Genomic DNA, 27215 nt, shown 5'->3' with positions numbered 1-27215 from the left:
GTCAAGTGAACGGAGGGCCGTAAGTCTAAGAATTCCTTTAGATTCTTAGCTTGCAACAACAGGCAGAAGCGAAAAAAAAAATAGCATCTTTATTAGGGATGAACGGCGCAACGAGGGGACAAGGAACTAGAGCGGAACTGGAGTAGTGTGGTCTTCAGATTAACGTATCTTCCCAGGGTCGCTCTTTTGGTGGCGGCTTGCTATCCTCAAGCTTCACCTCCTTCAAAGGGTTCTCGGCAAAGGTCTGACGCAACGGCCCTGCGAACAAAAAATAAAAAATTTGCAGGATTTATCTGGGTCGGTCACAGGGAGCACAAGTTTCGTCTTCCGAGCTTTCGGACTCGTACTGGACCCCATACTTTGTTCTGACCTAGGCTTCCCAAGGGGCACGAAGCCCTCGTCCCGATAAACCCCTTTTGTTTAATTTACAGTGAATCCCTCCCCAGCAAAGTCCCGGCCCACAGTCTTTCAAGATAGTTCACCGTTACCGATCTTTATCAGGCCAGGCCGACATCTTTCAGATGCCGCAATACTTGGCAAGAATGCAGGAATGAACTAAGTGTCTCCTGCAAACTCCACTCCCCTTTCGCTCCTCTTTTATTCCCTTTGGGAGGGGCCATTCACCGTCCACCTATGGCCTTACTCCCAAGTCGACCCTTGTTCCTTAGCTGTTCCCTTCGTTGGGCAACTCTGCGCATGTGCACACTGGGAACAGGCTCCAGCTGTTCTTCTGCCTCACTGATGTCCGACTCTGAAGGCAGCTGATAACTGGCATACTGCCCTGGCCCCCTCTCTGCCTCCGACACAGAGCCCTCATCAGAGCCTTCCCCAGACTCCAGGACTGGCCCAGGTTCCTCCCCAACGTCCTCACTGTTCGAATCTGCTGCCAGCTCTGCTGGCCACTGGCGGGCCACAACATCCTCAGGGAACCTCTTTCCAGCGGAGTGTGTGGGCTATTTTATAAATCGTTTTTACATGTGTGTGGCTTTTTAGTTGTTGATTGGGGGGTCTTGCTGGCCAGCTATTAAGTCATTGGCTGTTAAGGCTCTTAAGTACTTGCTGATAAGGTGGAGGGAGATCAACTCTCCTGTTGACCGATAAGGGAAACGTTTCCCAGGCTTCGGTCCTTTCCCTGGCTGTTTTTGTCCCTGCTCGACCAACTATCTTAGTAGCTGCAAAACTGAATGTAGGTGAATTGAACGTTCAAAACTTCTGGACCGGTGACGGACCCGAATTGGATTCTGCAACGTTATGCTGGGATATGTGTATGCGCTTTTCGTTTGTGAGTTGGGTAGGTAACCTGGTTACTTATATAGAAAATTGTTAGTATCGAGAATCACAATGGCAATTAAAGGCAAACCAATCAAGATGGGCTCCAGGATGAGTCTGAAAGCTCAGAGGACAAAAACGCTGGTCCCATTGACCAATCCTGATTGGATCTATGTAACGTTATCCCAGGGCATGTATATTTGACGTATATATTTGGAGCGGTGCCTAGCGGTAGAGCTCTCGGCTCACAATCAGGAGGCTGTGAGTTTGATCCTAGGAAGAGGCAGATATTTCTATCTCCGGCCACAATGAGAATATATCTGCTGAATATAACTCTGCATTGGCAACAGGGAAAGGCATCCAGCCAGTAAACAGCTTCATTCAGTTGCTCAGACTCCACCCCACAAGGGATGATGGGATCATTAAAAGAGAATGATGTATATTTGCCATCATTCATGAAATTCCTCCCCAAGGCAAGCCATCCCCCTTTCTTCCCCCACTTCAAACCTTGAACGCATTAAACGCAGGTAGTCCTCGACTTATTACCCCAAAGTTTATGTCGCTAAATGAAAAATGGGTTAAAGGAGCCTTGTCCCATTTTACGACTGTTCTGCCCACGCTTGTTAAGTGAATCTGGTTTTCCCCAAGGACTTTGCTTGTTGGAAGGTCGCAAAAGGGGGATCACATGACCCTGAGACACGGCAACCGTCATAAATGCGAGTCAACTGCCAAGCATCTGAATGTAAATCATGTGACCGTGGGGAATGCTGCAACGGTCATAAGTGTTTGAAAATGGTCACAAGTCCATTTTTTCAGTGCCGTTGGGAGTTCGAACAGTCCCCAAATGAACTGTTGTAAGTCCTCGGCTTACGACCACAACCAAGGCCAAAAGTTCTGTCGCAAAGTGAGACATCTGGTACCCGCCCCGTTTTACAACCTTTCTTGCCAGAGTTCTCAAGGGAATCACCGCACTTGGTAAGTTAGTCACCCGGTTGTTAAGTGAATCCGGATTCCCCACGGACTTTGCTTGACCACACGACCCTGGGACACGGTCGTAAGTTGGTCGTAAGCACGAACCAGTTGACAAACATCTGAATTTTGATGACGCGATCATCACTGGGAAGCTGCAACGGCTGTCGCTGGGAACAACGGCCAAGGCTCCACTTTTCAGTGCCGCTGCAACTTTCAACAGTCACTAAACAAACCGGCGCTAAGTCGAGGACTACCTGTACATGAGGGTTGCCAAACGCCCCTCCCCCCAATTTTGCTCCCGTGACAGACAGTAGAGATGCTGCGATGGTCCTATGTGGGAGCCCCAGTTGGCAAGTCACTCTCCCCCCCCCCTAATGTCGTACGGTTGCCAAACAGGTCGAAAAACTGAGGACCACCCATCCAAGCAACTTACCCGATGCTGCTAACGTCAAGTGGTTTTTAATGCGGTCCTCTCGTTCTTGTAGTCGTTTTTTGGCCTGGAAGGTCTCCCACCCTGGAAGAGAGCGGAGGAGAAGGAAGGCTGAGGGAGTACATCATGCAGTGAGAATGTATGTTTTGCCTACACAGGATTACCATATTTTTCGGTGTATAAGACGCTCCGAAGTATAAGACGCGCCTAGCTTTTGGGGAGGAAAACAAGGGGGGGGAAAATTGGCTTCTGTTTCCCCGCAATTTGTTGCCTCCTTGCAACAAACAGACAATATCCAAGGAAGAAAAACCTCAACTCCCATTTGAATAGGGATAAAGTGCTTTTACTAGATATGAATTGAAAGCAGGAAAGAAAGGAAAGCAAGATCTGAGCCAAAAAGGCGCGAACACGTACGTATCAAATGATTGCCCAGCCCCCTCCCTCCAGTTACCCCAAGCCCAGTGTCCAATCCGCAACTCCCTAAGGTGTCATCTTCAAAGGGCCTCATCAGGTTGGTATGCGAGACGGCTGGCCTTGACCAAGTCCAAACATCGACCATCAGCATGCGCAGAGGATGGGGGAGAATAAAACTCCCTTTCCCAATACCATGCCCCCACCCTCCCCATTTCTATGCCAGCTGATAGCAAGCAAGCGAAGCAGAGGCTGACGGTTATTGACGTACCTCCTTGCAGCAAACAGCAAACAGCCCGATTAGCACAATTTCTGCCTCCCCAAAATTTGCCTCCTGTTGCCTCCAGCAGCAAGTTTCACTTTCAATTTCAGCCTGGATCCTGCCGATCATCAGCTGTTTCAGGCTGCAGGGGTTGCGACAGCCCCGTGATGGCAACCACAGGTGGCACCCGGAGCCGTTTGTTAGGGCACGCGAGGCATTGCCCTGTCAGCAGATGACTTCGGCTTTCTTTGGTGGCCGTTTTGTCGCCCTCCGGAGGCTTCCTTGAAGTGCAGAAAAAACGGCGCTACGGGCAAACTGGAAGTTTGGGAATGGATGTCCAGTTTCCTTTGTAGGTCCATTTTCCGCCCTCCGGAGCCTTCAGGGAAGCCTTCTGAAGGCTCCGGAGGTCGAAAATCGGCCTTATGGACAAACTGGAAGTCACCATTCCTGAACTTCCGGGTTCTGTTTTTCGCCCTCCGTAGGCTTCAAGGAAGCTCCTGAAGCCTCTGGAGGGCCTCTGGTGGGGGGGCAGGGGGGGTTGTCGGTGGGGAGGTTTTTTTTTGCCCTCCCCAGGCTCTTAGAAGGCCTCTGGAGCCTGGGGAGGGCGAAAAAACTGCTCCAAAAACGGAGGGGGAGGGGCCCTGCTAGTCGCGCGCGCATGCGTGCACGGGGGGGGGGCACGCACATAGCATTATGGGTGTGGCACACCTGCACACGACCCCCCCGCACTCCTCCAGCTTTTGGCACGGGAGCCGAAAAAGGTTAGCCATCATTGCTTATAGCCTATTGCAGCCTCCGCAAGCCCCATTTTCCCTGTTTGTTGCAAGGAGGTAAATTGCTGGGTGGCTACATTCATTGTATAAGACGCACCCAAATTTTCACACTCTTTTAGGGGGGGGGGGAAAGGTGCGTCTTATACTCGGAAAATACGGTATTTATTTTGGCCATTGCGAGTTTCCTCCAACGGCAGTAAGTGAAGAGGAACGAAAGAGCCTCTGGGTGCGGGTGAAGGAGGAGAATGCAAAAGGTGTCTTGAAACTCAACATGAAGACAACTCAGATCATGGCATCTGGCCCTCTCAATTCCTGGCAACGAAATGGGGAAGAAATGGAGGTCGTGACAGATTTTATTTCCCTGGGCTCCAAGGTCACCGCAGATGGGGACTGCAGCCAAGAAATTAAAAGAGGCTTGCTCGTGGGGAGGAAAGTTACGTCAAATCTAGACAGCATCCTAAAAAGCAGAGACATCACCCTGCCAACAAAAGTGGGTATAGTCAAGGCGATGGTTTTCCCAGTTGCAATGGATGGCTGTGAATGGACCATAAGGAAGGCTGAGTGCCAAAGAATGGAGGCCTTTGAACTCTGGTGCTGGAGAAGACTCCTGCGAGTCCCTTGGACTGCAAGGTGATCCAACCGGTCAGTCCTAGAGGAGATCAACCCTGGCTGCTCTTTAGAAGGCCAGATCCTGAAGAGGAAACTCAAAATCCTTTGGCCACCTAATGAGAAGGAGGGACTCCCTGGAGAAGAAAGCTGGGAACGATGGAGGGAAAAAGAAGAAGGGGACGACAGAGAAGGATTTGGCTGGATGGAGTCACCGAAGCAGTCGGCGTGAGCTTCAATGGACTCCAGAGGATGGTAGAGGACAGGAAGGCCTGGAGGAACGTGGTCCATGGGGTCACGATGGGTCGGACACGACTTTGAAACTAAAACAGTTTCCCAGTGTGATTTAACATATGAAAGGCAGTTCCCCATATTTGCCATGTGCCGAAGAAGAGAAATGGGGAAACAAAACTGCTGCCAGGGAGGGGGGGAAAAAAAAGACCTTGCAAAGGAAACCACAGAAAAGCTGCGTTGGGTTGGAGGGACGGATCGTCCCTTTCCAGCTGCTCGTTATCTTGGACCACTGGCTTAGCCAGAAGCTTGGGAGAAACCCCAAAATAAACCAGGGATAAACCACGCTATCAAGGGTTAGACATGGGTGGGGCGGTGGCCTAGGGGTGGAGCTCTCGCCTCCCAATCAGGAGGCTGCGAGTTGGATCCTAGGTAGAGGCAGATATTTCTCTCTCGGGGCACGCTGAGGATACGTATCTGCTGAACATAACTCCGCATTGGCGACAGGAAGGGCATCCGGCCAGGAAGCACTCCGTTCAGCTCCACTGTAGGGTCAAAAAAGACGACGACGATGATCAAGCGTTAGACATAGTCACCTAAACAGATTAACAGAGCTGGAAGGGACCTCGTAGGTCATCTAGACCAAGCCCAACTCTACCCAAGCAGAAGACCCTACACCATTTTTGACCGAGGGCAGCCCAGTCTCTTCTTGAAAGCCTCCAGCGATGAAGCCCCCACAACTTCCGAAGGCAACTTCTGTTCCATGGGTTGATTCTTCTCACTGTCAGAAAACGTCTCCTTATTTCCAGGTTGAATCTCTCCTTGGTCAGTTTCCTTCCTATTATTCCTTGTCTGGCCTTCGGGTGCTTTGGAGAATAGCTTGACCCCCTCCTCCTCTCTGGGGCAGCCCCTCAAATATTGGAAGACTGTCCTCATGAAGAGTGTCTTCTCTTCCCTAGACTAGCCAGGCCCAGTTCCTGCAACCGTTCTTCGTACGTTTGAGCCTCCCGTCCCCTCATCGTCCTGGTTGCTCTTCTCTGCACTCTTTCTAGAGTCTCCACATCTTGTTTTATAATGTGGTGACCAAAACTGAATGCAGTACTCTAGGTGTGGCCTTACTAAGGCTTTACAGAGTGGAATTAGTTCCTTCCTTGATCTTGATTGCATCCCTCTGTGAATGCAATTTAGGATTGCGTTGGTTTTTTTGGCTCCACCGCACACTGTTGGCTCATATTTAACTGGTTGTCCACCAAGACTCCAAGATCCCGCTCGCAGTGACTGCTATTAAACCTGGTTTTACCCAGTCTATATGTCTCCTTCTGGGTTTTCTTGCCTAAGTGTAGGACTTTACATTGAATTTCCTTTTGCTAGAGAGGGCCTAGTGTTAAAGTCTCTCAAGATTCCTATTCTATTCTAACCCTATTCCACCCCACTCCATTATTCTATTCTGTTCTATTCCGTCCCATTATTCTATCCTATCCTATCCTATCCTATCCTATCCTATCCTATCCTATCCTATCCTATCCTATCCTATTCTATTCTATTCCCCATTCCATGATCCGTCTGAAATACTCCCCTCATAGTGAAAAGAAAAACAAATTAACTCTCTCTCTCTCTCTCACCCTCTTTGCAGCTGTCGATTAACCCTTTCTGTGTCTGTCCCGCCGCAGTCTTGGGGACCTCCTGTTTTGGGATGCGGAAAAAAGTCCGCACGGACGGCACGCGTAACAACAAGACTTGTCCCAGTGAGAACAGGTTGGACGTCATCCAGTAGGTGAAGACGGCCTGCAGGAAAGGCAAAATAATAATAATAATAATAATAATAATAATAATAATAATAATAATAATAATAATAATAATAATAATAATAATAATAATAATAATAATACCAGGAAACTAATGACAATGCACTACAGTTTACATCCACGTGGTGATATTGATAGACTATACCTACCCCGGAAATCAGGTGGCAGAGGATTATTACAAGTGAAGCAAATAGTTGAAGAAGAAAAACATGCACTTGCTGATTATTTAAAAGAAAGTCAAGAACATCTATTAATCGAAGTAAAGAACAAAAATCTATTGAAGGCCCAACAGACAAAACAAGAATACAGAAAAGATGTGATAAAATTAAGAATGGAGAGTTAGCAGAACAAAGCATTACATGGTCAATTTCTGGAAAAAATAAAAGATAAAGTGGACAGTGAAAAAACTTGGTTATGGTTAACAACAGGTACATTAAAGAAAGAAACAGAGTCACTAATCCTGGCTGTGCAAGAACAAGCTATCTGCACAAATGCCATTAAGACCAAAATCGAAAAATCCTCTGATGATGCCAAATGTAGACTTTGCAAAGAGGCTGATGAAACTGTTGACCACATACTCAGCTGCTGTAAAAAAATCGCCCAGACTGATTATAAATTGCGGCACAATTCAGTAGCACAAATGATCCACCGGAATTTGTGCAAAAATTATAATATTAAAACAACAACAAACTGGTGGGAACATAAGCCTGAAAAAGTCACCGAAAATCAGATGGTCAAGATCCTGTGGGATTTTCGTATACAAACAGACAAAATACTAGCGCATAACACACCAGACATCACACCGATTGAGAAAAATAAGATTACAATCATAGACATCGCAATACCAGGTGATAGCAGGGTCGCCGAGAAGGAATATGAAAAAGTCGCGAAATACCAGGACTTAAAAATCGAAATCCAACGATTAGGGCACAAACCAGCAGTGGTAATTCCAGTGGTAATCGGCACACTGGGTGCTATTCCAAAAGCACTGGAATTACATTTAAAACAGTTAAAACTTGACAAAATCACCATCAGTCAAATGCAAAAGGCCGCACTGCTTGGATCCGCACACATATTACGAAAATACGTTACGACGTCCTAGGCCCCTGGGTGGGGCCTGACTAGTAATCAATGCCAAATCCGGCGAAACAACTGGCCGCTGTGATACAATCGTATAATAATAATAATAATAATAATAATAATAATAATAATAATAATAATAATAATAATAATAATAATAATAATAATAATAATAATAATAATAATAATAATAATAATAATAATAATAATCAATAATAACAATAACAATAACAACAACAATAATAATGTCAAATACATTTGGGGGATCCTCGACTTACAACCATCCATTTAGTGACCGTTCAAAGCGATCGCGGCACTGGGAAAAGTGACTTAGGACCATTTTTTCCCTTCCGCAGTTACGACCTTTGCAAACGAAGAACTCATTCAGTAGCCAGGAGGGGGTAAAGGAAGCGAAGGGTTTTCTAGCACAACAACGGTTTGCCCCGTACAACAGAGTGCACAACATCGCAATCGAGAAACCACCAACTCAAGACAAACCGTCCGACAGGAAACGACGGATGAGGTTACCTAGCTAGGTCACGAAAGGCCTGCAAGAAAACAAGCGAGCTCAAAGGACTCCCCAGTCTTCCTCCTCTTCCTTTTTCCTCTCTTCGTCCATCCCCCTTTCTCCTTTTCTTCTCTTCTACATCACAAATGCCACCTTTTTTTTTCTAGGACGGAGGATGTTCCCTAGTTGGGTCATGAAACGTCTACAAGAAAACAAGCACGCTCAGAGAGCATCAAGGGACCCCACAGTCCTCCTCCTTCCCTTCTTCTCCGTTCCGCAAACCCCACTCCCTTCTAGCACTGATGATGTTCCCTAGTTGGGTTGTGAAATGTCTACCAAAAAAAATAATAATAAGCTGTGTCATCTTTTCTTTTGGATCTTTGACCTGGACTTCCCAGTCCTTCTTCTCCTACTCGCCTTCTTCTCCTCCCCTCCACAAACGAATGTTCCTGATGATGTCACTTAGTTTGTTACCTAGCACTGATGGTGTTATCTAGTTGGGTCATGAAACGTCCGCAAGAAACAACCAAGCTCAGAGAGCACCAAGGACCCCACAGTCCCACTCCTTCCCTCCCCCTCCTTCCCCCTTCTAGGACTGATGATGTTGCCTAGTTGGGTCATGAAACGTCCACAAAATAATACGCTCAGAAAGAGTCCCCAGTCCTTCTCCTCCTCCCCACTTTCTCCTCCTCCCCTCCACAAACGAATGTTCCTGATGACGTCCCTTAGTTTGTTCCGTAGCACTGATGATGTTACCTAGCTGGGTCATGAAACGTCTGCCAGAAAACAGCCAAATTCAGAGCGCCCCAAGGATCCCGGTCCTCCTCCTTCTCGTGTCCGCTAACTCCACACACCACCTCCCACTGATGGTGTTGCCTAGTTTGGTAGTGAAATGCCCGCAAGAAAACAACCAAGGTCAGAGAGCACCAAGGACCCCCCAGTCTTCCTCCTCCTGTCTGCAAACCCCACTCCCTTCGAGCAACGATGACGTTCCCTAGTTGGGTCGTGAAACGTCTGCCAAAAAAACCCACCGACCTGCCTTATACAGCGCCAGCCAAGCGTTTCCCCATTAAAAAAAAACCACCCCGAATAAAAAGATGTCCGGGAAATACCCAGGTTTCAAATTGTGCCAAGGTTGAGCGGCTCGTGGAGGTGTTGTGGCCCTCCAGCAGAGCTGGCAGCAGATTCGGAGAGTGAGGAGGTTGAGGGGGGGGGGGGGGGAAGATGAGCCAGTCCTGGAGTCTGGGGAAGGCTCTGATAAGGGCTCTTTGTCGGAGGCAGAGAGGGGGCAAAGGCCATCTGATAAGTACAATACAATACAATAGCAGAGTTGGAAGGGACCTTGGAGGTCTTCTAGTCCAACCCCCTGCCTAGGCAGGAAACCCTATACCGTTTCAGACAGATGGCTATCCAACATCTTCTTAAAGACTTCCAGTGTTGGGGCATTCACAACTTCTGGAGGCAACTTCTGTTCCACTGATTGATTGTTCTCACTGTCAGGAAATTTCTCCTCAGTTCCAAGTTGCTTCTCTCCTTGATTAGTTTCCACCCATTGCTTCTTGTTCTACCCTCAGGTGCCTTGGAGAATAGTTTGACTCCCTCTTCTTTGTGGCAACCCCTGAGATATTGGAAGACTGCTATCATGTCTCCCACTAGTCCTTCTTTTCATTAAATTACAATACAATACAATAGCAGAGTTGGAAGGGACCTTGGAGGTCTTCTAGTCCAACCCCCTGCCTAGGCAGGAAACCCTATACCGTTTCAGACAAATAGCTATCCAACATCTTCTTAAAGACTTCCAGTGTTCGGGCATTCACAACTTCTGGAGGCAACTTCTGTTCGACTGATTCATTGTTCTAACTGTCAGGAAGTTTCTCCTCAGTTCTAAGTTGCTTCTCTCCTTGATTAGTTTCCACCCATTGCTTCTTGTTCTACCTTCAGGTGCCTTGGAGAATAGTTTGACTCCCTCTTCTTTGTGGCAACCTCTGAGATATTGGAAGACTGCTATCATGTCTCCCCTAGTCCTTCTTTTCATTAAACTAGACCTACCCAGTTCCTGCAACTGTTCTTCCTATGTTTTAGCCTCCAGTCCCCTAATCCTCTTTGTTGCTCTTCTCTGCACTCTTTCTAGAGTCTCCACATCTTTTCTACATCGTGGCGACCAGAACTGAATGCAGTATTCCAAGTGTGGCCTTACCAAGGCATTATAAAGTGGTATTAACACTCCACATGATCTTGATTCTTGAAGTAGATGTGCTGCCTCCGGAGTCTGACATCAGCGAGGCAGAAACACAGCGGGAGCCTGTTCCCAGTGTGGCCGTGCGCAGAGCTGCCAGAAGGCAAGAACAATGAAGACAAAAAGGGTCGACTTGGGAGTAAGGCTTGGGGACGATTGGCCCCTCCCGTAAGACATAAAAGAGGAGCAAGTGGGCCGTGAGCTTTGGCAGGGAGCAATTTGTTCATTCTGGTCGGTTCAGGCCTTGAAAAGTTCTGTTGGACTCCGTGCTAATTTTGGCCTTGCTTTGCATTTGGCAATGAGGTCTCGGGCAGCGTTTCAAGGGAGTGTTTAAAGCGCTCCATGGCTCAGGACGTAGCTGCCTGCGGGATCGCATCCTGCCCCATACATCCCTGCGGCCGATTCGCTCTCACAGGGAGGGACTCCTCCGGGTGCCGTCCACTAGGCAGTGCCAGCGGGCGACGCCCAGGAGTAGGGCCTTCTCTGTGATGGGCCCATCCCTCTGGAATGACCTCCCCCCCCGACATTAGAACTACTACCGATCTCCGCTCCTTCCGTAACAAACTAAAGACCCACCTGTTTAATTTAGCTGGCCTGGCCTAACTGTAGCTTTTGTGTCCCTCTAGCCTGTATTTTAGATTTTAAATGTTTAGGGATAGATTTTATAGGTTGTTTTAATTTTTAACTATAATGTACAGCCTATCATCTAATTTGTTTTAATGGGTATTTATAATTATTTAAGTTTGTATATTGTTTTATTGTGGTCTGTACACCGCCCCGAGTCCCTTTGGGGAGAGGGGGCGGTCTATAAATTAAATAAAATAAAATTAATTAAATTCACGGGCTGTTTGCGAATCATTACGGGCTGCGAATGACCATCATTTACAGCCATCTAAATAAAAAAGGGTTTTAGGGACTAAGATTGGGATTTATGCTTTCTCAGGTTAGACCCGGCGAGCGAGCCTTTTGTGCCAGGGATCGATGAAGGGAGAAGTTTCCTTTCTTTCTTTCTCACCGTTGGGAAGTTGATCGTGATTGGCAACAGCAGGAGAGGCATCACCCGGAAAGCTGTTTTCATCACGTGGTAACTCGGGTTCGAGACGCCCGTTTCTGCCCCAAACTGCAAAAGAGAGAGAGATGCCATCATTCACCTGGGCAGTAATATAGCAGTTGATTTATATTAAAAAAAAAACGACAGGAATTCCCCCAAGCTGGGTGACTTTAAGATTTGTGGAGTTCAACTCCCAGAATTCCCCAGCCAGCACATGCACGTGTGCTGGCTGAGGAATTCTGGGAGTTGAAGTCCACAGGTTTTTAAATTGTTAAGCTTGGAGAAGGCCGGTCTACAAATTCCCCTTTTTACATCGCCCCCCACTCCCCACCGCACCCTAAATTATCCCTTAAGGGGAATCATTCTGAAATTTGGATGAGCTGTTACAGGAAAAAAGAGTTTGATGTTTGAGTAGCTTCCTGCTGTTGTGGCCAGCCAGAGTTGGACACTGAGGAGGTTGGGGAGGAACATGGGCCAGTCCTGGGGAAAGCTCGGACGAGGGCTCTGCGTCAGAGGCAGAGACGGGGCCAAGGCCGTCTGACAGTTATCAGCTGCCTTCGGAGTTGGACAGCAGTGAGGCAGAGGAACAGCTGGAGCCTGTTCCCGGTGTGCGCACGCGCGCAGAGCTGCCAAAAGAAAAGAACAGCTCAGAAACCACAAGCCACAAGTGGACGGTGATTGGCCCCTCCCAGAGGAAATAAAAGAGGAGCAAAAGGGGAGTGGAGTTTGCAGGAGGCCATTCGTTCCCTTCATTGGTTTGTGATTCTCGGAGACTCCTGGCCAAGTTTTGCAGATCTCGGCCTGGCAGCTCTCCAAGCCAGATAAGGTCTGTGACTGTAAATCCTCCCTTGAAAGACTTTGCAGGTAGTGAGTGGGCAGGAAACAATTCGCTCGTTCGGTCGTTTCAGGAGTGTGAAGATCTGTCCGTGAATCTCCGAGACTCTGGGCCAAGTCTTTCCTCGCCCTGCATGGCGTTTGGAAAATATTGACATGGCAGCTTTCCAAGGTAGATAAGGTCTGTGACTGTAAATCCTCCCTTGAAAGACTTTGCTGGAGGTGAATGAGCAGGAAACAATTCGCTCGTTCGGTCGTTTCAGGAGTGTGAAGATCTGTCCGTGAATCTCCAAGACTCTGGGCCAAATCTTTCCTCGCCCTGCACGGCGTTTGGAAAATATTGACATGGCAGCTTTCCAAGGTAGATAAGGTCTGTGACTGTAAATCCTCCCTTGAAAGACTTTGCTGGAGGTGAATGAGCAGGAAACAATTCGCTCGTTCGGTCGTTTCAGGAGTGTGAAGATCTGTCCGTGAATCTCCAAGACTCTGGGCCAAATCTTTCCTCGCCCTGCACGGCGTTTGGAAAATATTGACATGGCAGCTTTCCAAGCTAGATAAGGTCGGTGGTCATAAATTCACCTTTGAAAGACTGTTTGCCAGGTCTTTGCTGAAGGTGAATGAAAGGAATTCACATTCGTTTAATAAAAGGGTTTTTGTCGGGACCAGGAATCTGCTTCGTGCTTTTTGGGGAAGCCTAGTTCAGAACACCTGCCGATTTCGATCTCGGATCCAGGCATCGGAGAGAAGGGAGTTGTGGCAAGTTTTAAGGGGTAGCGAAAATTAAGGACTGCCTTGAACTCCCACTCACTTTTTTTAAAAAAAGATTTTATTCCACCTCTATTATTTTTCTAAACGAGGGAGTGAACATGATGATAGTTTTCCTGCTTAAAGCTGGACTAGAATTCCTAGTCACCTGGCAATTGGCCCAAAGTTCACCCAGTCATTTTTTCTGTCTAGGGTGAGACTAGAACTCCCTGTTGCCTGGCAATTGGCCCAAAGTCACCCAGTCAGTTTTCCTGCTTAAGGCTGGACTAGAATTCCTAGTCACCTGGCGATTGGCCCAAAGGCACCCAGTCAGTTTTCCTGCTTAAGGCTGGTCTAGAATTCCTACTCACCTGGCAATTGGCCCACTGGTACCCAGTCAATTTTCATTCTTAAGGCTGGACTAGAACTCTTTGTTGCCTGGCAATTGGCACAAAGTCACCCAGTTATTTTTCCTGTCTAAGGTGAGACTAGAATTCCCTGTTCCCTGGTGATTGACCCAAAGTCACCAAGTCAGTCTTCCTGCTTAAGGCTGGACTAGAATTCCTAGTCACCTGGCAATTGGCCCAAAGGCACCCAGTCAGTTTTCCTGCTTAAGGCTGGACTAGAATTCCTAGTCACCTGGCGACTGGCCGAAAGTCACCCAGTCATTTTTCCTGCCTAAGGTGGGACTAGAACTCCCTGTTGCCTGGCGATTGGCCCAAAGGTACCCAGTCAGTTTTCCTACTTAAGGCTGGACTAGAATTCCTACTCACCTGGCAATTGGCCCACTGGTACCCAGTCAATTTTCATTCTTAAGGCTGGACTAGAACTCTTTGTTGCCTGGCGATTGGCCCAAAGTCACCCAGTCAGTTTTCCTGCTTAAGGCTGGACTAGAATTCCTAGTCACCTGGCGATTGGCCCAAAGGCACCCAGTCAGTTTTCCTGCTTAAGGCTGGTCTAGAATTCCTACTCACCTGGCAATTGGCCCAAAGTCACTCAGTCATTTTTCCTGCCTAATGTGGGACTAGAACTCCCTGTTGCCTGGCGATTGGCCCAAAGTCACCCAGTCAGTTTTTCCTGCTTAAGGCTGGACTAGAATTCCCAGTCACCTAGAAATTGGCCCAAAGGCACCCAGTCAGTTTTCATTCTTAAGGCTGGACTAGAACTCTTTGTTGCCTGGCAATTGGCCCAAAGTCACCCAGCCAGCTTTCAAGCTTACGGTGGAACTAGAATTCCCAGCATCCTGGTTTCTGGCCCAGCACCATAACCGAGTCTTACCTCCAGAACAGCCCACATAGTGGCGGTTGTTATCAGGGGTAGTGCGTAGTAAGGATCCGAGACGGTGAGATCCGTGAACCACAACAGCCCCCCCGTCTGCATGCTGGGCACGGGACACTCCGCCATTTTGCGCAGGGCGAAGAAGAAGGAGATGAAAATGGGCGCCTGAGACCGAGGAGGGAAGAAGAGGTCAAGCTGTGTAGCTAATCATACAAATTGCAAACAGGTTAAGGGTGAGGTGAGTACTTTGTGGAAACTAACCTGGACCAAGGGTGCGAGGAATCCTACTTTAGGATTAAGATTATGGTCTTTCTGATACTGGTTCAATTCTGTGTAAGCCTTCATAACTGGGAGATGAAAGGAGAAATAGTTTCAGCAAAATTGAGTAAACATCCCTAATTTTACCTCTTTCTTTCTTTCTTTCTTTCTTTCTTTCTTTCTTTCTTTCTTTCTTTCTTCTTTCCTCCTCTGCTCTTCCTTTTTCTTTTCTTTCTCGCCTCCTTCCTTTCTTCATCCCATTCTTCCCTTCCCTCCCTCCCTCTTCCTTCATTTCTTCCTTCTTTTTTCCTTCCTTCCCTCCTTCCTTTCATCATCCCATTCTCCCCCTCCTTCCCTTCCTTCCTTTTCTCTTCCTTCCCTCATTTCCTTCATCCCATTCTGCCCCTCCCTCTTCCTTTCTTTTTCTTTTTCCTTTCCTTTCCTGCCTTTCTTCATCCCATTCCCCTCCTTCCTTCTTCTTTCTTTTTCTCCCTCCTTCTCCTTCCTTCATCCCATTCTTCCTTTCTTCCTTCTTTCCTTCCATTCTCCCTCCATCCCTTTTCTTCATTCCACTCCTCCTCCCTCCCTTTTCCACCCTTCTTAACTGCCCATCTCCTTCAAATCTCCCTGATTCTCTTCTGCTAAGCATTTCTGCAAAATATCCTGCCTCTTCAAAGTCTTGGCTCCTCTCTGGCAGCCCCCTCCTCCCCCAACCCTTTTTGGTCTCCCCAGTTTCATCAAATCCTTCCATTCCAGGGATCCCCAACTTTTCCGACCTCAGGGACCACTAAATTCATAATTTTAAATCCCACGGACCGCTAACAGGATCTGTCTAATGAACAGCTGGATGGGGGGGGTGGCCAGCCGGTCATGTGACTGGGTGGGCGTGGACAACTCGATGTCACTCACATCGAGGGGCACCTTGCTGGCTTCTACTCGCCCCTCCCCTCCCAGCCACTCCTCGCCTGCCTACCCGGGCTCCTTAAGGCCCCAAAAGGAAGGAGTTGCTGGAGCTAAGCAGCCGTCACGAGAAAGAGTAGGCAAAACAGCTCAGTTCAAATTGGATCTGACCGAGGAGGCTCAGCAGAAACTCCCCACTGAGGACTAGGAGCATAGGATTTCCAAGCAGAGGGAAGACCTGCAGGAGTGCAAGGCCAGGTGCTGGCAGCTGGAGGCTCAACGGGCTGAGATGGTCGGCCAGTTCCAGGCCATGGTGCAGTCCCACTGGAACGAGGCCCTCCGGCTCTTCGCCACCAGCGATGTTTCCCTCTAGCCTTCGCCCAAAGCCCACCATCAAGACGCCGAAGCAGACCCCAAGTCGGAATTTCTGCCCCCCCCTCTGCCCCGCACAAAAAGACCCCAAATTTAGTGCAATGTTAAAAAAAAGATGCAAATAATTTTTCTGTGGCCCGCCAAAATTTACTCACGCACCATTCCATCTAGACATCTCTTGCATCCTTGGTGTGTGTGTGTGTGTGTGTGTGTGTGTGTGTGTGATGAGAGCTAAATAGCTTGAAATAGATCTATACTAGTCTCCCTTTATTTGTTTATCAGCACAAATACAACACAAATATAAAAAGGCAACATTAAAAATAAAAATATGGTTTTCTGCCTGGATGGTCCTCTGTAATGAGCCGAAGGACAGAAAGGTGTGTAATCACCCTCTAAACTTACATTCTTTCTGATTCCCCGACTTCCTGGCGTCGCTGATTCTGGAATTCATCTCGCTCATTTGGGGATAGTGGTTGTTGAGGATCAGGGCGTGTCGCTGGCATTTTACAATGATGGGGAAGACCAAGGAGCGGGCTAGGACTGTTCCTAAAGAAAAAAAAAATGAGACGGAGAGACGAGGAGTTACTCCAGGGGAGTTACTCCCAGGAGAACCAGCAAGCTGAAATTTCCCGAGCATGCAATTCCTGACCGAGCGGATCAAAAATTCCCTGGTTAGTGCTTCCTTGATTATTTATTCGTTTACTAGTAGCTGGATACCCGTGCTTCGCTACAAAACGATGTGATTGGGCTTGATAAATGGACGCTTAAAGCTTGAAAATCAAGCTTTGAGTAGTTACGATCGGGCTTAAAGCTTGAAAATTAATGTAGAACATGCAACTCCTTGGCATCAGAGCGTGTTAATATTATAAGGCAACTGGCAGTTGGGACAAAGTTCTTTTCTGGTGAGGAGGGGGAGTAGAATGTCTAACTCCTTAGCATCAGAGCGTGTTAATATTATAAGGCAACTGGCAGTTGGAACAGAGTTCTTTTCTGATGGGGAGGGGGAGTAGTATGTCTAAACTTCCAGCCCGCAGGCTGGATGAGTCACGCACTGGCCATGCCCACTCCTGGTTAGAGAAGGGGTAGCATCCGAGCATGTAAATATAAGGCAACTGGCAGTTGGAAGAGTTCTTTTACGGTGGGGAGGGGGAGTAGAATGTCCAACTCCTTTGCATTAGATCGTGTTAATATAATACTGTACAAACAATACAAGACAAATCCTTTCTTAGCGAGCACCTAGAAGCTGAGACGTGCGAAATTTCAAGTTTGTAAGCTTTACAGTTCTGGAGATTTCGTGATGAGAGAATGATACTTGGCTTTTATATAAAGATTTACTTACTTACTTACTTATTATTTATCAAACAAATGTATACAGCTGCTCAACGCACACCGAGAGGTTTTACAAAATCCAAATAAATAAATAAAAATCCACCATATAGTAAAATCCCATTTAAAAATGAAACAAACCAACCCCTCCACCCCTCCATGGCAGTGAACACAATTAAATCAGTCGCAATCAAATTTGTCTCCAACTCGGAGACCTCTGAGACTGCTGACAAAACCACCCTTTTATACGAACTTTTGGACAAGTGTCTATGGAGATTCTCAACTCATCCAAGTCGTGGTTGTCCCAGAGGTGCATTTTTATTTTTATTATTTATTTATTTTTATTTTTCCAGAGGCGACGAGACTTTCTGGTTTTTCGTTGGAACACGTTTTGCTTCTCATCCAAAAAGCTTCTTCAGCTCTGAGCGGATGGTGGGGAGTGGAAGGTTTTAAATTCCTTGCAGGCAGCTGGTCGTTTGCATCCTTTTTAACAGAGTCATTGAGGTTACTTGGGAGATTTATAAATACCTGAAGTATTGCAGGCTAACTCTGCTGACTGCCAGCAGTTCGATTCTCCCTGGCTCAAGGTTGACTCAGCCTTCTGTCCTTCCGAAGTCGGTAAAACGAGGACCTGGATTGTTGGGGGCAACAGGCTGACTCTGTAAACCTCTTAGAGAGGGCTGTAAAGCACTGTAAAGCGGTATATAAGTCTAAGAGCTATTGCTATTGCAGGCTAACTTTGCCTACTGCCAGCAGTTCGATCCTAACCAGCTCAAGGTTGATTCCACCTTCCAAGGTCGGTAAAACGAGGTGTCAGGCCTGCAGCCACATTACTCTCGGATCTTTGTCCTTCTACACTTTCTATTCTTCTACTATGCCTTTTTCTATGGTGGGAAAATGGGAGGAAGGATTGTACGGAGTTAGATGCTATGTAGCCAAGACAAAATTCCTTCTAGAAAGCCAAGGTCATCCTTTGTCTCTGCACCTCTGCACCTGACTGGAACTGGATGGGTGGAAGCTGCCAGCATGGCAGTGGGAGATTGGACCATGGGATGGACTTGTGGGTGTGGGGGCAAGATCTTGAACTTTCAACTGGGTAGGGAAAACCGGGAAGCTTTCAAATTTGGGTTTTCCCAGATGTGCCAACATGGCTCTCTTCATAAATTGGAAATTTGAGCAATACTTTGCCTCGGACTCTTGATTTTATTTTGGATGCTCTTTGGAACCCTGACAGGAGGACCCGATTGTTGGGGGCAAGTGACTGACGTTGTAAACGACTCAGAAAGGGCTGTAGAGCCCTGTAAACCCGTATATAAGTCTAAGTACTACTGCCATTCTCCAGTGAACAAATCTTTGATTTATCTTTGTCTATCAAGCGAAAAGCGTCTTTTGTGTCCCGATCTGCTTAACGACCCCGGCGGTCCTCTTTACCTCCTACAATGGCTCCCCACCAAGGCAGCCCCACGTCCAAGTGCAAAGCCTCCAAGATCTTCATGATCAGACCCACCGGAGTGAAGCTTCCCAGACCCAATTCAGCCAAAGTCGATTCTTCCACCATTTGGCTAATTTCCTCTAAGGGGAGGGTTGTCTCTACCGGCGCAGTTGCTGCGGCTTGAGCAACCTGAAAGACAGGATATAGAACAGGGGTGGGCTTCAAAAATTTTTAGCCACAGGTTCTTGGCCCGGTTGCTGGGTGGGCGTCGGCATGGTGGGCGTGGCCTAGTCGGCCTCCCGCACCATGGCAGAGGCGGGGCCTTTCCACTTCTCCCCCTTGACTCCGGAGGTTTTCATCAGGCCTCCGGGAGGGTGAAAATAGGCCTCCTCTGTCTCTGGAGGCCGGAAACAGGTGTTAACGGAACTTCCAGGAGGCCCATTTTTTTCACTCTCCTCAGGCTCTGGAGGTTTTTCTCAGGCCTCCGGGAGGGTGAAAATAGGCCTCCCCTGTCTCTGGAGGCCGGAAACAGGTGTTAACGGAACTTCCAGGAGGCCCATTTTTCATCCTCCTCAGGCTTTGGAGGTTTTCCTCAGGCCTCCGGGAGAGTGAAAATAGACCTCCCCTGTCTCTGGAGGCCGGAAATGGGCGTTATGGAACTTCTGGGAAGCCCATTTTTCATCCTCCTCGGGCTTTGGAGGTTTTCCTCAGGCCTCCGGGAGGGTGAAAATAGGCCTCCCCTGTCTCTGGAGGCTGGAAACGGGCCTTATGGAACTTCCGGGAAGCCCATTTTTTGTCCTCCTTGGGCTCTGGAGGTTTTCCTCAGGCCTCCGGGAGGATGAAAATAGGCCTCCCCTGTCTCTGGAGGCCGGAAAAGGGCGTTACAGAACTTCTGGGAGGCCCATTTTTCATCCTCCTCGGGCTCGTGAGGTTTTCCTCAGGCCTCCGGGAGGGTGAAAATAGGCCTCCTCTGTCTCTGGAGGCCGGAAACGGGCATTACAGAACTTCTGGGAGGCCCATTTTTCACTCTCCTCAGGCTCTGGAGGTTTTTCTCAGGCCTCCGGGAGGGTGAAAATAGGCCTCCCCTGTCTCTGGAGGCCGGAAACAGGTGTTAACGGAACTTCCAGGAGGCCCATTTTTCATCCTCCTCAGGCTTTGGAGGTTTTCCTCAGGCCTCCGGGAGAGTGAAAATAGACCTCCCCTGTCTCTGGAGGCCGGAAATGGGCGTTATGGAACTTCTGGGAAGCCCATTTTTCATCCTCCTCGGGCTTTGGAGGTTTTCCTCAGGCCTCCGGGAGGGTGAAAATAGGCCTCCCCTGTCTCTGGAGGCTGGAAACGGGCCTTATGGAACTTCCGGGAAGCCCATTTTTTGTCCTCCTTGGGCTCTGGAGGTTTTCCTCAGGCCTCCGGGAGGATGAAAATAGGCCTCCCCTGTCTCTGGAGGCCGGAAAAGGACGTTACAGAACTTCTGGGAGGCCCATTTTTCATCCTCCTCGGGCTCGTGAGGTTTTCCTCAGGCCTCCGGGAGGGTGAAAATAGGCCTCCTCTGTCTCTGGAGGCCGGAAACGGGCATTACAGAACTTCTGGGAGGCCCATTTTTCATCCTCCTCGGGCTCTGGAGGTTTTCCTCAGGCCTCCAAGAGGGTGAAAATAGGCCTCCACTGTCTCTGGAGGCCAGAAACAGGTGTTACGGGGTGTTACGGAACTTCCGGGAGGTCCATTTTTTCGCCCTCTTCAGGCTCTGGAGATTTTCTTCAGGCCTCCGGAAGGGTGAAAACGGCGTCCCCTGGCTGTGGAGGCCGGAAACAGGGGTTATTTCTGGCATCTTGGAACCTCTGGGAGGCCCGTTTTTCGCCCTCCCCAAGTCTCTGTGTGGGACCTGCACTTAACTGGCATCCAAAACAGGCGGCATGGAGACTCCTAGAAGGCGTGGGGTGGGCGGGGTAAGGCAGGAGTGGGATTTGGGGCTTCGCCCAACCGCGCAGACTCTTCGCTAGAGGTTCGCCCGAACCTCTCCAGGCAACCCAGAGCTGCCAACCCTTGGATATAGATCAGGGGTATCAAACTCAAGGCCCCGCGAGATGGATCTGGCCTCCGATGTGGTCGGATCCAGCCCACGAGGCCGTCCTGGAAAGCGCTCTCTCACTCTCTCTCAATCATCTATCTACTTATCATCTACCTATCAGTCTGTCTCTGTGTCTGTCTGTCTATCTACCCAATGCAAAGAGGAAACATGCCAGCAGTTTGGGGAGTGGCGTCAAACTGGCCACCCCCCCCCCAGCTCAACCACAGCCCTGATGGGGCCCTCAATCAAATTGAGTTCGACACCCCGGATATACCGTGTTTCCCCCCGAAAATAAGACAGGGTCTTATTTTCTTTTGACCTCCCCCCCCTGAAATAATCACTTGGGCTTATTTTTGGGGAGGTCTTATTATTTTTGAGGTGCAGGAGGCGGGGAGCGTGGTCACCTCATGGCTGCTGCTCTGTTGCAATTTTTTGGGGGGGGGGGAGAGCTTATTTTAGCGCATGGGCTCAAAAGCCCGATTGGGCTTATTACCTGGGGAGATCTTATTTTGGGGGAAAGAGGGTCGATGGTTGTGGGATGCCAAATGCACAAGTCTCTTTGATCTCTCATTGCTTCCAAGCTTTACAGGTGTGTTACCTGCGTCCCTGCGGCCGCTGCTGTGCTCTGATGGCGGACTGTGGGTCTGAAAAGCGCAACGTAACCGTTCCGAGAATGTTGTGGAGTAGCTAAGCGGGCTTTGGCTTGGCACCATCCCGAAGGAGTGGACATCCTGTGAACCTGGAAAGAAATAGTCAAAAGACCTTCAGGACTTGTAGCAGGAGGGACTCGGCTTACAACCACAACCGAGCCCCAAATTTACGTCGCTAAGGGAGACGGTGGTTGAAGCGAGTTTTCTCCCCGTTTTATGAACTTCCTTGCTTCCTTTTTGGGGGGTCATAATGCATTTTATTAGTTTATCAAAACACCGCAAGAAATTTTAAAGTGTAATACCTTTAGATCCTAAAAACTTAGCTTGTATGTATCCGAATTTGCAACCTAAATGTTGGAGAGGTGACTGTGCCGACGCTACGTATTACCATAAATGGTGGACTTGCAAAACAGTCAAAGCATTTTGGATAAAAATATGGTGTATTATTCAAAATATTCTTAAAAAAGAGGATAAAGTTCGCTCCCCAGCTGTTCTTGTTAGGGATAATTACAGACTGTACAGTTATGGAGACTAATTTGATTCTGAATTTAACAACGGCAGCAAGATTGCTGGTGGCGCAGTACTGGAAGAAGGAAGAGTTGCCTACTATTCAAGAATGGACGTTAAAAGTAGTAAACTTAGAAGAGATGGCCAAAATTTCAGCATATCTCAAGGACAGGTGAGAAATACAAGTTGGAATGGAGAAGATGGATTGAATATATCCAAAATAAATATCGGACGAAGAAATACCAATTAGCTTATGAGTGAAAGAACAAGGATGGTTATCTGTTCTGACCCCCCCCCCCTCGTCACCAAGTCACTCCGACACAAAGACTCTTCAAGATGTCTATTTTCATACAAGTTCCACCTTGGCAGCAATCCAGCCTGCCAAGATCCAGATAGCACTCTGGGCAGCAATCCAGCTACAGCGACACCCCTTGGCAGCAATCCAGCTACCAAGCTCCAGATAACCACCTTAGCAGCACTCCTGCCTACCAAGGTCCAGGGAACAGATTGGCAGCAATCCAGCCTGCCAAAGTACGACACAGATCTGAGAGCTTCTCCAACTCCAATGATCAGTTGATTCCTGCAAAGGGTGTGTCCACAAGCAGTCCCTTTATAGCCTGGAGAGGAGTCTAATGATCAGCAGCTGAGAGCAATTACCTCCTGTAATTGCTCAATTGCTCCTTACGCCGGGTAGCACGCCAGTAACGAGCATCTAATAGCTCACTGATGTCTGACTCACTGTCCCGTGACTCCTCCCCACTGCTCCAAGGCATGACATCAGGAGCCCCCTTCCTTTGGCTTTCACCACTGCTCCATACCTCAGGCGCCTCCTGGTGGCCAACCAGCCTCTCTGCGCCCTGCTCAGAGTCGGAACCCTGTCCAGGGTCCTCCAAATCCTCCTGAGCTGACTCAGAGGGACCCTCGCTGTTAGCTTATGTTAGCGTAGCATTGTTAAATGTTTATACCTTGTATTTTGCTCTGGGAGGTTGGGGGGAGGGAGGGTTGGAGGGGGTGGGTGGGATCGGGGTGGAGGGCGGGGAGGGGAAGGGGATATATTTGTAAAATTTATTAAAACTCTTTAATTAAAAAAAAAAGAAATTTTAAAGTGTAATAGAAAACTGGGGGAGAGGTGGGAAGAAAAAGGTAGAAAGAGAGGAAAGGAAAGAGAAAGGCATTGATTTCCACCCCTCCTTAGTGTTCTGACTGAGGCTTCCTAAGAGCACAAAGTCCTGACAAAAACCCCTTTTATTCATTGGCTGTGAATTCTGCTCATTCACATCCAGCAAAGTCTTTCAAGGGAGGATTTCCAGCCACAGACCTTATCTGGCTTGGAGAAGCTAGCAAGCCGAGATCTTCAAAACTCGACAAGGAGTCTCAGAGAGTCCTGAACCAATGAAGTGAACTAATGGCCTCCTGCAAACTCCACTCCCCTGGCGCTCCTCTTTTATTTCCTCTGGGAGGGACCATTCATTGTCCAAATGTGGCCTTACTCCCAAGTCGAGCACTATTCTTTAGCTGTTCCCTTCGTCTGGCAACTCTCCGCATGCGGACCCTGGGAACAGGCTCCAGCTGTTCTTCTGCCTCACTGACGTCTGACTCCGAAGGCAGCTGATAACTGGCAGAGAGCCTCAACGACCTTACGATGCTCTTCTCAGCAAACTCCACTTCTTTCCAGCACTGATGATGTTCCCTAACATGGTCATGAAACGTCTGCAAGGAAACAACGCAGCTCCGGGAGCAGCAAGGACCCTACAGTCCTCCTCTTCTCTGCAAACTCCACACACTTCTAGCATTGATATTGTTCCCTAGTCTTGTCATGAAATGTCCTGCTTCTCAATTCCCTCCCTTCTAACACTGTTGATGTTACCTAGTCAGAATCAGTATAGAGCTGGAGGGGACCTTTAAGGTTTAGAATGAATGAATGAATGAATGAATGAATGGAAGGGATCTTGAACAGGAGGTCCTATACACCATTTGAAAAACATCTGCAAAGAAACAACTCAGCTCATTGAGCTCCCAAGGAGTACAGCTTGTTATTCTATATAGTAGATTAAGGGAATTGTAATGAAGATTGAACAGTAAGGATTGCCATTTATGGACAATTAAGGGTAATCTAAAGGAAGATATGGAAAAATGGAGAGGGAACAGGAAATATACTTACAATGGGAAACTACTGAGATTTAAAGACAGAATTACAAAGTGGGGGCATATAAGGATGTATAATTATATAAACATCATGATGAGAATAGCTGGGAATTGTAACCAGGTCTACATCTCTGCCAAAATTAGGCAGGTTTTTTTTAAAAAAAAGCATAATGACTATATACGTATACTTTCTTGTTCTCTCTTTTAAAAAAAGGAGGAGAAAGATAGATGTTAAAATGAAATATGTATACTGAAAAGGAGTGATAAATACCAACAACCTAAAATGGAGCTCGCTCAGAAGCTGAAATACACCAAGTAAATGAGATGGAGAGTGTGAAACAGAGGAGAGAGGTAAGGAAAGAAGAGAGGGATAGGAGAGAGGGCGGGAAGAGGAGGAGAGAAAGAAGGAGTGGAAAGGGGAGAGAGGAGGAGAGGAAGGGGAAGTAGAGAAGAGAAGGATGACAGAGGGAGAGAGGGAGAAGAAAGTGACAAATATGGTGTATGGAAAGCAGAAGAGCCAATAATCGTTTTTGGGAGTTGATGGTATGATGAATTGATGTAAACATTTAATAATACAACACAATAAAAAACTATATGTATGTATGTATGTATGTATGTATGTATGTATGTATGTATGTGTGTTACAACCCCTGGTATGCCCAAATATGCAATACAGCCCTGGTTCGATTCCCACTAAGGATATGGCTAGTGATGAGACCTAAATAGGTTAAAATAGATCTATACTAGTCTCCCTTTATTTATTTATCAGCACAAATACAACAAATATATATACATACGTACGTACATACATACATACATACATACATATATGTATGTATTTGTGTTACAACCCCTGGTTTGCCCAAATATGGGAGGGAGCTCACTACTCCCCCTTTCTGTCATTCGGCTCATCACAGAGGACCATCCAGGCAGAAAACCATATTTTTATTTTTAATGTTGCCTTTTTATATTTGTGTTGCGTTTGTGCTGATAAATAAATAAAGGGAGACTAGTATAGATCTATTTCAAGCTATTTAGCTCTCATCAGCTAGCCATCAGCTAGCCCTGGTTCGATTCCCAGTAAGGGTATGGCTAGCTGATGAGAGCTAAATAGCTTGAAATAGATCTATACTAGTCTCCCTTTATTTATCAGCACAAACACAACACACACACACACACACACACAGATATATACACACAAACACACACACATAAAAGAAACAACCCAGGTCAGAGAGCACCAAGGAGCCTGCAATCCTCCTCCTCTCTGCAAACACATATTCCCTTCTAGCACTGATGATATTATCTAGTCTGGTCATGAAACGTCCTCCTCCTCCTCAACTCCCTCCCTTCTAACACTGTTGATGTTCCCTAGTCAGAATCATTAGAATAGAGCTGAAGGGGATCTGGAAGGTTTAGAATGAATGAACGGAACGGACCTTGGAGGTCTTCTAGTCCAGCCCCCCCTACTCAAGCAGGAGATCCTATACCATTTGGAAAACGACTGCAAGCAAACAACCCAGGTCAGAAAACCCCCAAGGACCCCACCGTCCTCCTTCCTCTTCTCTGCAAACTCCACACACTTCTAACACTGATGATGTCACGTAGTCTGGCCATGAAACGTCTGCAAGAAACCGTAGTCCTCCTTTTCCCTTTCCCTTCTATTCTCTTCTGCTTCTCCTCAACTTCACAAACCCCGCTCTCTTCCAACACGGATGATGTCATCTAGCCTGGTCATGAAACGTCTGCAAGCAACCACAGTCCTTCTTTTCCTCCTCTTTTCTTTTTCCTTTTCCTCTTCTCCTCCACTTCACAAACCCTATTCCCTTCTAACACTGATGATGTTACCTAGTTGGGTCATGAAACGTCTGCAAGGAAACCACCAATCTCAAGAGAGTACCAAGGAACCTACAGTCCTCCTGGCTCTCTTCTCCTCCTCCCTCCCTTCCTCTCCTCCTCTTCTCTGCAAACCCCACTCCCTTCCAGCACTGATGATGTTCCCTAGTCTGGTCACGAAACGTCTGCAAGGAAAGCAGCCAAACTCAGAGAACTCCCCCCAAAGATCCCACAATCCTCCTCCTTCCTCTTCTCTGCAAACCCCACTCCCTTCTAACACTGATGATGTTACATAGTCTGGTCACGAAACGTCTGCAAGGAAACAACCCAGCTCAGGGGGCACCAAGGACCCCACAATCCTCCTCATCAGAATAGAACTGGAAGGGACCTTGGAGGTCTTTTAGTCCAGCCCCCTGCTCAAACTGAGGGGAAACAGGCTAAGATGACAACCCCAGGCCCGGTTTGGGCCTAAGTCCAGGCCCTGAAAGGAGGAGGAGGAGGCTCTCGTCCTTGGGACTCCCCGCCCGACACCCGAGGAGACAGACGATCAACTCCGTCCTGGGTCAACCGGGCGCTTCGCCTTGCAAGGACGAGCAGCGCAGGCCTGAGGCGGGCCCGGCGGACTACATGTCCCGTCAACGCCAGGGGGCGCGTGACGTCACAGGACGTCATACCCACCTGTGCGTGGAGCCCCCCCGCCGCCATCCACGCTCGCCGCAGCGCCCCGAAAGCCGCCATGGTCTCTCTGGCTCGGCCGCCGCGGAAGACCGGCGGCCTCGTCACGTGACCGGAAAGGGACGCGAGGCTCTTCCCGAGGCTGCCGCGGCCATTTTGGTTACGGGCACGTGTGTGTGTGTGTGTGTGTGTGTGTGTGTGTGTGTGTGTAGGCGATATCACGGCCATTTTCTCGCGAGTTTCTCCTTAAGGATGCGTTGAGTTGATGAGCGGAAAGACAAAAATAAAATATGACTCGGAAAATCGAACGCCCTTCCCCCCCACCTTGGAAAAAGTTAGGCTGAGGTTAACGGGCGGCCATGTTTGTCGCGGGCAATTCGTCCCCTTCTTTGCCCGCCATCTTCGTTGCCGTTGAGGCGAAGCGCGGCCATATTTCTCGCGGGCAATGATAGCGGCGTGATAAGGTTCGGGCAACTCCTCCCAGCCTTCCTATAGTATAGGTGTACTTTTCAACCCTGACCGCTTTAAGGCACGTGACTATCGCCACGGTTAGAGCTTC

The 27215-nt window shown here is 48.1% G+C and overlaps 1 protein-coding gene across 1 annotated transcript; it reads right to left on the bottom strand.

Moving 5' to 3' along the window:
* Window positions 1–70: 70 nt before the first annotated feature.
* LOC309400411 (mitochondrial inner membrane protein OXA1L-like) lies at window positions 71–26816 on the bottom strand. The gene is made up of 10 exons (XM_081968894.1): window positions 26660–26816; window positions 21442–21582; window positions 18778–18967; window positions 16423–16566; window positions 14752–14837; window positions 14491–14655; window positions 11599–11703; window positions 6577–6739; window positions 2675–2755; window positions 71–258 (listed from the first exon to the last, which is right to left on the bottom strand). Exons 1-10 carry the CDS (start codon window positions 26717–26719, stop codon window positions 155–157), a joined length of 1239 nt encoding a protein of 412 aa, XP_081825020.1. The 5' UTR covers window positions 26720–26816; the 3' UTR covers window positions 71–154.
* Window positions 26817–27215: the final 399 nt, after the last annotated feature.

The sequence above is a fragment of the Natrix helvetica genome (assembly GCF_964273705.1).
Source record: "Natrix helvetica genome assembly, chromosome: W".
NCBI classification, from domain to species: Eukaryota; Metazoa; Chordata; class Lepidosauria; order Squamata; family Natricidae; genus Natrix; species Natrix helvetica.
The sequence above is the reverse complement of the archived record's forward strand: the minus strand, read 5'-3'. Positions and strand labels throughout refer to the sequence as shown.